We start from the raw sequence: 11,482 nt of genomic DNA, 5'->3' as shown, positions 1-11,482 counted from the left end.
CCTTAATATCAATCGAAACGTTTTTCACACAAAACAGAAATCCCACAAGTCATTCTTTATGTGTAAAAAGGAAACCCCATCTTTTACAAAACCAAACACTTCTCATCGTCACATACATGTTCATTCACTCCAACAAAATATTGTAAACGTAGTGAGAGAAAATATTACAATTTCAGACATTAAGGCCGTTTCCTCTCACTCAACATATTGTACACTGTATACATTTACTTTGACATGCTACAGTCAAATGAAGAAGCTGAATATAACCATTGTCATGTCTTTTTCATTTTGCTGAAGGAAAAAATAAACACATCGACAAACATTCAGAGAACATGGTCTACATTACGAGTGGCTTTACAGAAAGTGTCTCTATTGAACTCCTGATACAGGACCAAAAACAAACAACTGATAGTACAGTTCAACTTAAATTCACAGTATTATCATGACTAAAATCAAAGTGGATTCAAGAAAACTAAACAGCGATAATTAAAAACAAAAAAGATGCAATGAACTTGCATTCTAGATAGGTGTGATTGAGGAATTTCAGAGAGTAATACAGTGAGATGCTTAAAAAAAGGAGAGGTACAAGAGACAGCAAAGCAAACATCTTATGTCCTCAAGTGTGTCCAGGTTAACTGTGATGTAAGTGCACATGTAGCAATAGCAAAGGCTGCTCCTTTGAGACAGTTCTCTCAACAGATATGTGAAAATGGTGACATCATAACTTGAAGTCAAAAGACAAGCAGTCTTTCTCCGCCGATGCAGCATATAAATGTTCTTGTCGTTCCCAGGTTAGTATCCTTAAAGGGAGCGCTTGTCTCATCTTCACAAGTGAGAAAATCCTGAGTCTGTATGTCTGAGCAGCAATTCTGATGTTAAGCTCCAGGCTTTTTTTTTTTTATCGCATATATTAACTTTATATATAATTTGTTTTTCGTGATCAAAGTTCATTTATGTACAGTGTACTAAAAAATCCATAGCCTTAAAAATAAAAAGACAAAATAATGCAACTTTAAAAATCGTTTCGTGGTAAAAATACAGTATGTTCTAAATGTTAAGCACCAATGTCAGGAACTTTAGCTGTAGATTTCCTGTCTTTCACATGCTTGCATGGGTGGTTTCCAGAGTCTTAAAAAAAAAGAAAAAAAAAAGAAAGGGAACGAGACAATTAGAGCTGAGCTTATTTTGTACAAACTCTTACATAAAAATAAAAATAAAAAAAACAATTGTTCAAACAATTTCTTACCTTAAGTGTGATCAAGAAATCAATTTCCCTTTAATGTGGACGTGTGACTTCCTGTGAAAACCAGAGATCAGTCAGATTTGTAAATAAAATAAATACATATACATACATACATATACTAACTATTATATATATTCATATATATATATTCATATTTAATTCATATTTAAATATACATTTTACAAATACTATAATTACTTTAAGATTATTAAATCTATTACAATGTTATTCTTTTTTTTTTTTTGAAATTAAGAAATTAAACTACATTTGTGTCCTCTCAGACAGAGTCTACTCACTTCAACATCTGAAAGGGTCCTGTGATAGACACCGTCTACATCTCCATGTCCATTTGAGAGCGTCTTTGTGCTGTTGACAGTGGTAGCATGAACAAAATGTTTGTATTTCACATCTTTTTCTATCCCAGTATGACAAAGATCAGGTTCACTTCCACTGTAACAGCCATTAGCTGAAAAAAAACAAAAAACATTTGCACAAAGAACATTAGTTCATTTTTTTCCCAAATGACATTTATGTAAAGTCATGCCAAGATCAAAAGTGTACGTGTGTGACAGGATGTATGTGAGGCTGGAGAGGGTTTCTGAGAAAAAATAATTGTAAATTGTAGTCAATCACTAGCAAACCAATTGAACCAAAGAGATGCTGAATGCATCAGAGCCTACCGGAACATTTCAGTCAGCACAAGTCAGCTATCTGAAAGAGACTGCTCAATTTGGACCCATGCAATGTCAAAAGTCAAGAAGCCTCTGCTCTCAAAAATAATCATTCGAAATCACAAAAGAGGTTTACCAAACACCAGGTGAACATTGTCCTCATGAAGGACACACATAAGAGCTGACATTTGTCATTTCTGCATTTAACCAGATAAATCATATTACTCAAAAGGCCCTGTTTGTATAATAATAATAATAATAATAATAATAATAATAATAATAATGCATATCTTAAAAAATAATTGTTATGGCAAATAAAGACAGCATTGTTTATTTGTAATATTAAGAACAAAGTGATTAATTTAAATATTTAAATGAAAATGAAGCACCTCACTTACAATTACAATTATTACTGCAAAGTAATGCAAAATGTAAATGTTAAAATTGTATATTTAAATTGTACTTAGCAGTGTTTATTAAAGAAGAAAAAAAGAAAAATGCATCTCTAACATTTAAGAATAATGACAACAACATTAATAATAATAATAATAATAACCACCATTGGGGAAAACGGGAATCCACAAAAACCTTTATATTAATTGCAATGATAATTTTGGGGAAAATCTTTAGTTGTCATAAAAACAACTTTAATCATTTCTTTGTTCTCTTTTGAATTAGCCACTAAATGTGACCCGAATGTGTAAAAAAGTTCTAATCAGAAGTATGCTTCACATGTACACTTATCTGATGCTCAATAGACAAATGTTTAAGGACAATTTACAGTATTTGTTATCAATGTCAAAACCAGATGCCTGAGCTATTAATAATAGGGGCTTTTACACCAGAGGAACCTTTTCATAGTTCCTAGAACTATTGGCGGAAGTTCCCGGATTTTGGCGTGTTCGCACCGGAACGATTTTAGTTCTAGGAACTCCTTTCGGAGGAACTAATTTAGCTCCTACTTCAGAGTACGGTCTTCCAGTGACGTTAGTATACGCTGATTGGCCGAATGTACTCGAAACACCAGCACTCGCCATTTTTAAAAAGTCTGTTGAAACACAGATTATACGCAACGCAACTTTGAGGGGACCAAGAGAAGCTGCACTGCACTAGCAGCACTGGACATCAACCACACGGCATACGCTAATACCTTTTCATATACTGTCTACTTTCTATGTATAACAGTTCTATCTAATAGCGTTAGACAGATCGTAAACTAATGAAGACGGAGGATGTAATTGCTGTGTGCTCAGTCGTTCTCAGCGCCGTCAAAATAAAGGTCACAACAACAAGCGCAGCTTACGTCACTTCAGAGTTCCTACTGCCGGTGCGAATGCAACCAGGAAAACGTCCCTAGGGGAACCATTAGTTCTCGGGGAACCACTCTGGTGGCTAGTTCCTAGAACTACCCGGTGCGAAAGCCCCTAAATAATGCACCTTTTTGTCCATTGAGCTGTTGCTGGTCCTCCATATGATCTTGGTGGACGTTGATGAGAGACTCAGAGCTGTGGTGCTGACTTCCTCTCTCTGCACCATTCCTAGCTCTAGTATCATGCTCTTCCCGCCTCAGAGCGATGTCTCTCCCAGTGTGTGGCCTCTCCTCATCCTCCCTCCTCCTCTTTTTCTTTTTCTTCTTCTTCTTATGTCTCTTGGAGCTGCTATCCTCATTTCCCTCTGATGGATCCCTCTCTGAGTGCCTGTAAGCAGAAAGTCACAATGATCAACTAGTCTTTTTACAGTCTTTTCCCCCCAATGCTTTAAATTCTCACACAAAGCGAAATTTAAATGGTCAATGACAAATAAGCACATTTTTGATTCAAGCTTCAAAAGTTTTTCAAATATTAATAAGCAGCAAAGCAGTTGTTAAAATATTTTATAAGAAATAATGACATTTTTCCAAGAATTTGCTTTTTAAAAATTATTTTAATATTATTTTCCTTATTATTATTATTATTATTCAATGAGGAAAAAAAAAAAATTTTAAAAAGGAAATTAAAAAGATTTTAAAATTATTATCATTTCAAAAATTTAAGTAGGTGCATTTTCAAAACATTGACTAAATCTATAGATCGGAAATCAAAAGAAAGGAGTAGCAAAGTATGACTCGCCTGTGTTTGTCTTTGTTTCTCTTTTTCTTCTTAGATTTCTTCGCTCTGCATTCATCAGAACTTTCTCTTGCATCAAGCGACGGACTCCGTTTCCGCTTGTTATGTCCGGACAGTGGGCTGAGAGAGCGGGAAGATGAGGGTCTGCTTTTTGAACTGTTCGCCGTATGGGCCGTTCTTCCATGGGCACCTTCCACCCCACGATTGCTGTGACTGGAATATCCATCCCTGTTATGGTGTCCAGAAGGACGATAAGATTCACTCACAAACCTCCTATCTCTACTCCAGTTGCGTTCCTCTCTGGGTCTTCTTTGGGAGTGGTGGTGCTCTCTACGATGGTGTGAGAATCTGTCCCAGTGTCTCTCTACCTCACGATCTCTGTGATGGCGGTCTCTACTGGAGGAGCGCTCTCTGATGGGACGGCTATCTCGATGACTGTACCCACAGCGGCTCCGGCTTCTTTCGCTGTATTCCCTGTGGTGCCTGTACCGGTCCCTGTCCTTCAGAGGTGAAGAAAAGTGTGGCCGCTCTGAAATTTTATTCCCGTCCTCACCCACCCTCTGTCCATCTCCAGAGCCAAACTTGTCAAAGTGTGATGGTTTTGACTCTTTGCTTTCCCCTTCACTGCACCTGAACACCTCCTTTAACCTGTGTGGACTTGTGTGACCATCACCGATATGGAGGTTGAGACTGTTGTTGGCCTGATGGTCTGACGTGCCAGCCGCTGTATGGGTGGCATGGTTCGGAATCGACTCAACTTTTGAAGCTGTCTGGCAATGAAGGTCAGTGTCTGCAGTCTTTGAGACCAATGAGGCATTAGATGAAGGTGCAGACTCTACATGCACTCCAGACTGAGATAAAGCATCCGAAGGAGGGTTCATCCTTTTGTTTGAAGGTGAGGAGCATGGTTGGTCATCAGTACTCGGCGGTTTGGAACTGTTGTATGAATAAAGAAAACCCAAAGAAAGTTTATTCCATCAGAAACTTGATAATATTAAAAACAAATAGTCAGTGATTTAGCAATATTACAATTAATTTACGTTGTGGCCGATAACTGATAAATGGCCGATATTTAAATTTCATAGTATTTATCTAAAATTTGAATTAAAATGTAATTCTACAGGCAGTGTTATTGTTAGCTAAAATGAAAACTTAAAAATCATATTCTTTAATGTAACAAAAGCTGATTAAATATTAGATGAAAAACTAAATTGGAAATTGGAAAAGTCTCAAAGGCAATTAACTGAAATAAAATAAGCTGAAGTTGAAGTACTAAAATGACAAAAACTGAAATCAAAGTAAAGCTAACTAGAAATATTTAAAAAAGGACAAAAACGAAATGTGACAAAAGCACTAATTACTAAAACAAACTAACATTAAATATCACTATAATAACCATGGCTACAAGTGAACTTATGCATCACAACTGTGCACATCTCACCTTGATTCACTGTTTTCACATTTTAAGCTGAATTGCAGTCCTGAACTATCAGACGCATTAGAAATCTGGGATGAAGAATGTGAAGTGCCCATTACCTAAAAATAATGATAAACAGAAATACTTCAATAAAGAAATATCCAGATTAAAATATGAAGCCTGTATAAATAATATACTGTAACATGCCACACAATAAAAGTTGAAATTTTTTACCTTATCAGTATGATTAAAACCATTGGCTTTGGGAAGGCCATTCTGGGATTTATGAGCAGGTTCTGATCCACTTTCACACACATGAAAGCCATTAGATCCGTTTGTCTTCGAGGTAAGCTGAGGCAGTGAACTGGAATTGTGGGATTGGGCATCATCCTTTACCCCATTCCCATTGTTTATCACAGGAGCAAGATGAGGCTTAGCTAATCCATTCTCCAAGGCTCCAGCCTCTTGGTCGGATTCTTCAGATGATTCCTGACCATAAGGAACCAAGAAAGAAGCTCCAGAGTGAGTTCCATTGACCTGCTTGACCTGTGGGAAGCCTGAGGTAGACATTGAGGTGCTAGAGGATGTGGGCTGAGGGTGAGAGGCTGACGACAAAGAGCAATTAGGGCTTGACTGAGTCTGAGCAGGTCTCACAGGCTTGCCCTGACCAATGAGAAACGTCAACTTTGGCCTCTTGGATGAGTCGGGAATGCCCGTGGGCCGAACAAGCGAAGTAGAAGAGGACGCGGATGCAGAAGAGGATGTATGAGATAGGCCAGATCCTATTTTGGTCACACCACAGAAATTTCTGTTGGGTTTGGAGCAACCATGGTATTCTTTTGAAGAACCGTTCCCATTAATGTATGACGAGTTCTGTAAAATACACAAAAAAGTTACCAGGTGAAGAGAAGAAACAAACCTAGATGATCAGTTCAGGGCTGATTTGTTGTTTGTCTGAATGTGTTACTGTCTTGCAGTACCTTGAGCATATGAGGTGGCAGCTGAGGACCAATAAAGGATGTGGAGGTGTACTGAGGCCCATTCATCTTGATTGGAATGGATGGTCGTGGAGATGACTGGCCTGGAGTATGGTTCATCTGGCTAAAGTCACTTCCATTTTTCACATCAGGTGACCTGAATTAAAATAGGCATTTTTCTGAAGAGACTTCCCAGAAACACCCTTCAGTCCCAGAAATACAAATGATCCATATGAATCATGAGAAGTGAATTAAACCTTTACCTAATGTAGAACAGTAAGTATGCTTGCTGATTAAGCACTGTTCTAATATCGCTGAGAGATACAGATGAGTCGTTCATCTGATACCACTGCCCATTGCTAGCCTAGAACAGAGGATCATATTATTTCAAACATAAATGACGTTGTAAGCAGATAATAAAAGAGGATGCAGGTCAATACATAACAACTAACCTTAATGTAGCAGTAGTAGTGTCCAGCGTGGCAACTGAAACCAGAATGAACCAGCACAGCATATAGAGCATAGATTTGTGGCTCCCCATGAGACTGAGACATGAAAGACCGTAAATCTAGATACTCTGTGTATCTTACATCCTGTGAAGGAGGCATGAGAATGATACCAATTATGGCTGCTGAAGTTAATGCATTAACTGATGGCAATTTAATGCTGTTAAATTGTCAATTTAAACACATTGACCTAGTCCTATGAAAGATCCTGCATCAAGGCGGCATCTCAAAAATATGGATGATTGTAGGGCTGTCACGATTCCTCGAATAAATTCAAGTCGTGTCGAGTAACCGGCAAAATACCGGAAGTGGCGCATTCCACAAACAAGTATCCATGAAACGCATTATTAGACCGTTTTCATAGGCTGCACGATATACTAAAACCATTTAAAAACCATACTATAGTATAGTGCTACTGTGAATTCACAAAGGCTGCAATTCAGTTAAATAAATGTATGCGCTGCAGGATTAATATATGTGCTTTAATTACATGCGTGTAGGTTACGTGCATCTCAGAGCGGCTCCGTTGTTAGTACCTTTGTTATTTTTCCTCCATTAAAGTTGGTAAACCGCTTCAGTGAGACAGTGAGAACATTAGAACTGCGATGAATGGTGAATCTCTTTGATGCAGTAACCATTTTCTTACATCTACCAAGACAAAAGAGGATTACTGTAAACATGAGTGAAAGTGTAAAAATATAAACACAATACTATTCCACACTGACAAATTCCATAAAGGAAAAACACAAATTTGTCAAAAGAGGTTAAAACTGAAAGAAGGCCTTTTTCAAAAGTGTGCAACACATGAATACAAATGTATTTGTGGTTACATTTTTGGCAAATATAATGATGTGGTATTAATATGCACATAAAATGCAATAAAAACTTACTTGGAGCATTTATAAGCATTGTCCCCATCAAGTTGCTCAGGCTTAACAAATTGCTCAAATGCCTTTGTGAGTGTCTGAGCCGTCTGAAAATAAAGATACAAATTATCAAAACTCTAAAATTGAAGAAAACTTTCTTCAAGATAATTAATGATGAAAAGTTTCAGTCACCTTTATCTCCAGTGAAATATCCAGGAAAGGGTCAAAAGTATCCGAAACTGCTTTGCAATTCAAACATTTGACTGTGAAAAAAAGAAATGTGCATTAACAACTGTAGCAACAGATGGAGAAAGCTGGAACACAGATTCAATATTCCATCCTTCCACAAAGTCTAAATTTAAAGATGCCTTTTTGTAGACAATTGTCATAGCAAGTGTAATTCAGAAAGGATAAAATGAAACTTATAAAACCAACTCACAACAACCGAGAATCTGATGACCTACCTCTGGATCTCAGATAACCCCCAAATATCTGATGTACAAAAGTGGTTGCCTGAGTTTGCCTGTCCAGTCTGACAAAAGGAAAATAATGCTGTATTGAACTGGATAAAGTTATGCAGTCATTACAGTTAATGAACTGATGGATGAGGAATGTTTGTTTCATGCTTTTTAAAACTGGCCAACAAAACTGCATTGTGTGAACTCACTTGTTTCCAGGGAGGCAGGACTTTTGCATAGCATCCACTGTGTACCTCAAGAACTCATGGGCATCTTCTTGGCTTCCAAATCTGAAATGCTTTCCTATCCCTGAGGATACCAACAAATGGTCAGAGGACAATGCTATAAATACTTTTTAGAATTTAGAATGGCAAGACCATTCCCTAGAACTTAACTCCAACAAAAAACACTGTGGCTACTTGTTTTTTGTTTTTTTTAAAGGAACGGTTTAACCTTGATATAATGATGCTTCCTTAACACTCAACTCTTATCTTAGCATTAATTGTGTTCTGGGACCATATTTGGAATTGTACATTTTTGGAGTTTGTTTTTTATGTAGCACTTTAAAAGTACATTTAGCAGGTAAATAGTAATTTTGTCAGACCATGTCAAACGATTGTCAAAGCAAATGTTAATCTTAGCACTCACGTTTCAATTCATTAAGAACACTAATGGGCTTTATGACATTTCCAGAGTTGGCGAACACTTGGATGATGTGATTCTGCATGGTACACATCATGCAAAACCCAGGCTCATGACCTGCGTGGAAAGAGAAAGCATGTACAACATCAGAACAAACTTACAACAAGTATTACATGCAATCTTGAAAAATCTTTCACATTTACATGTTTTGGAATGCTCTCTGGTCAGCATGTAGTTGGCAAGGGGAGCCGTGTAGGTCAGACACTGCAGGGTAGAGTTCAGGAAACATGTGTTGCCCAGGTTATGGAGACCTGCTCCAATGCGGTGGCCCTGGTTCCATTTCAAGCAGAGCCGCTCTGGGGAAAACAGGACCTTTTGAGGAAGAGCAATGCCATCCCCACTGTTCATCACCACTGCATGATACAAAAGAAGAAAAACAGACATACATTACACATCAAGAATACAACATAACCTATTGATGTATTTTAAAAGCGGTGCTACGGCAGCATTTTAACATCAACAGTAAAGACAAGCACTTGCCTTGCTCTCGGGGCCTTTCGACTTGGAGTGCTGTGTTATTACTACCATTCACAGTCGCTCCAATGGTCGGGGTCATACAGGCAGTCTTGGCTCTTGAAAGCTCAGTGGCAGAAGGGCCAACACTCCAGCTCGAACTACTGCTCTCCATGTCTCTCGAGGAGAAAGGTGTCAGGGAGCTGGAGTGCTTGCACCGCACTGACTCCAGGTCAGATTTCTCTGGAGGTTTGTCAACTATGGTCATTATTCATTTTCTGTGAAAAAACAGACATGTGTGTCAACTCAATCATTTTTTGACAAGAAAGGCAGATTTTGCATTTGAATTTGTGCCTTTTAAAACCACTTCACATGCAAATAAAGCTAGTCTTAGTGTCAAATGCAACAGGTAGGCTACCTGAAAGGAAAGCAAATCTAATCACTCACTAGCAAAAAGTTGCTTTGCTACTGAGATGTGAATATCTCTAAAGTGTTAACTGCTGACTTTACCCTTCTCTAATAAAATATATAGTTTTAAACACAAACAGATATATTCATCAAACTAATGTCAAACGTGTAACAAATTTTAAACAGGTTAGAACAATAAAATAATCAATTGTCCAAATATACATCAATCGTTAATGTAACAGTACACGTAGTAAATGCGTGTTACTATGTATTATATCATTACTGTAATGTTTTGGCTCAGTTTACGTTTTTTGATCAAATATTGCCTTTCAGGACCGTGACTTTTTTGCCAGCGTTTAAAGTCTATATTGTTTAAATCAATATCAACATAAAAACTACACCACTTTATGAAAAACAGACAGATAACTTCGTAATAAGTAAATGCTTTGCAAAAAGACCCAACGTCACTAGGAAAGCGTAAAAGACAACGAGTTAAATGTCTGTGAGACATCGCGCCAAAGTGAAAGTAACGTGTACCACAAACATAAGTGAACGCTGAATTTCAAACACACTACTCGGCCCTTATTACGCAAAACAATTATCTATATTTCTTTCCTTGTGGACAGTCAATCAAGCATTGATCGAATAAGCTAAATATATATTGGTGTAGTAGCCGGTGTGTGTCGATCTATTGAGCTGAGCGTCAGAATGGGCCCGTGGCCTTGGCTAGTGCATGATAGCTACAGTTTACAGTAAACTCTCGTATCAACACATTTCACGATAAAACCACAGCAAATGTGTGTACCTTCAATTAAGACGTCAGACTCTACGACACTCAAAACACAGTTTAACAACTACAGTGGCTGTTCCGTGTGTGATTTTGTATGAGGAAATGATCCTGTAGTACACACTCTCTCCGCACGTCCACCAACTGTTATCTAGCGTGCTCGGCTAAAGGCTTCGAATGCGAGTTAGGCCTCTGCCGCACGTTATTTAAACACGAAATACTAACAATAAATGTATTTTTCGTATTATTTAAACCATGTAAAATGCCTGTGACTGAAATTTGAATGGCTAGCTGCCCTTTTTGTTGGCGCGAGAAGTTCTGACTGATTTAAAGACCGCTGTGTTGTAGCTACAAACGCCATGGTAACGGCTAAACGTAACAATACCGATGGAAGGCGGCATGAACATGGTCACGCACTTCCAGAAGCCTGTCTGTGAATAAAGATAATATTGATATATGTGGTGTGTCCCTTCACAAACATCAACAACACCAAATCACTCATTTTAATTAGCTAAAATTCGACTTTAATCGGAAACAGGTAGAAAGGAGGGGCATGGTATTTAAAATTCACCGGTGCCGTGGCCGAGAAGGCAACGCCGCCGTAAGACTCATTGCGAAACCCGGTGTTTTCAATTTCGTGCCACGCAATAAACGCAACCACACAACGCGCGCTCTCCAAAAATAACCTGCAACGTTCATATATCATATCCAATTCAAATAATGTACGTACCTGCAAATTTATGATTAATTTAAATGAGTTCATCCATTCTAAAATCCAAAGAGCGTCCGGCGGTGAACAATGACGTAGTTTCCCCACGGGTCCATCCGGGTACTTTCGTAATGTCAGCCAACCCAGTGTTGTGTGGATGTGGCCTTACTGAAGGGCCGT

At 38.1% G+C, this 11,482-nt stretch overlaps 1 protein-coding gene across 2 annotated transcripts; it reads right to left on the bottom strand.

Moving 5' to 3' along the window:
• Positions 1-40: 40 nt before the first annotated feature.
• On the bottom strand, positions 41-11,462 carry usp42 (ubiquitin specific peptidase 42). 2 transcript variants are annotated; one of them, XM_084134296.1, is made up of 19 exons: positions 11,324-11,462; positions 9,426-9,676; positions 9,089-9,298; positions 8,892-9,002; positions 8,453-8,552; positions 8,250-8,317; positions 7,978-8,048; positions 7,810-7,892; positions 7,456-7,567; positions 6,866-7,006; positions 6,677-6,777; positions 6,417-6,570; positions 5,671-6,309; positions 5,461-5,555; positions 4,023-4,955; positions 3,352-3,611; positions 1,540-1,709; positions 1,247-1,297; positions 41-1,128 (listed from the first exon to the last, which is right to left on the bottom strand). In XM_084134296.1, exons 2-18 carry the CDS (start codon positions 9,664-9,666, stop codon positions 1,277-1,279), a joined length of 3,510 nt encoding a protein of 1,169 aa, XP_083990422.1. In that variant the 5' UTR covers positions 9,667-9,676; positions 11,324-11,462; the 3' UTR covers positions 41-1,128; positions 1,247-1,276. The 2 variants fall into 2 exon arrangements, with proteins under 2 accessions (XP_083990422.1, XP_083990423.1); XM_084134297.1 differs by lacking the exon at positions 11,324-11,462 and adding an exon at positions 10,612-10,750.
• Between the last annotated feature and the right edge of the window lie 20 nt (positions 11,463-11,482).

Source organism: Abramis brama (assembly GCF_963993115.1).
Source record: "Abramis brama genome assembly, chromosome: 14".
Lineage (NCBI taxonomy): Eukaryota > Metazoa > Chordata > Actinopteri > Cypriniformes > Leuciscidae > Abramis > Abramis brama.
This window is presented reverse-complemented; position numbering and strand designations above follow the sequence as displayed.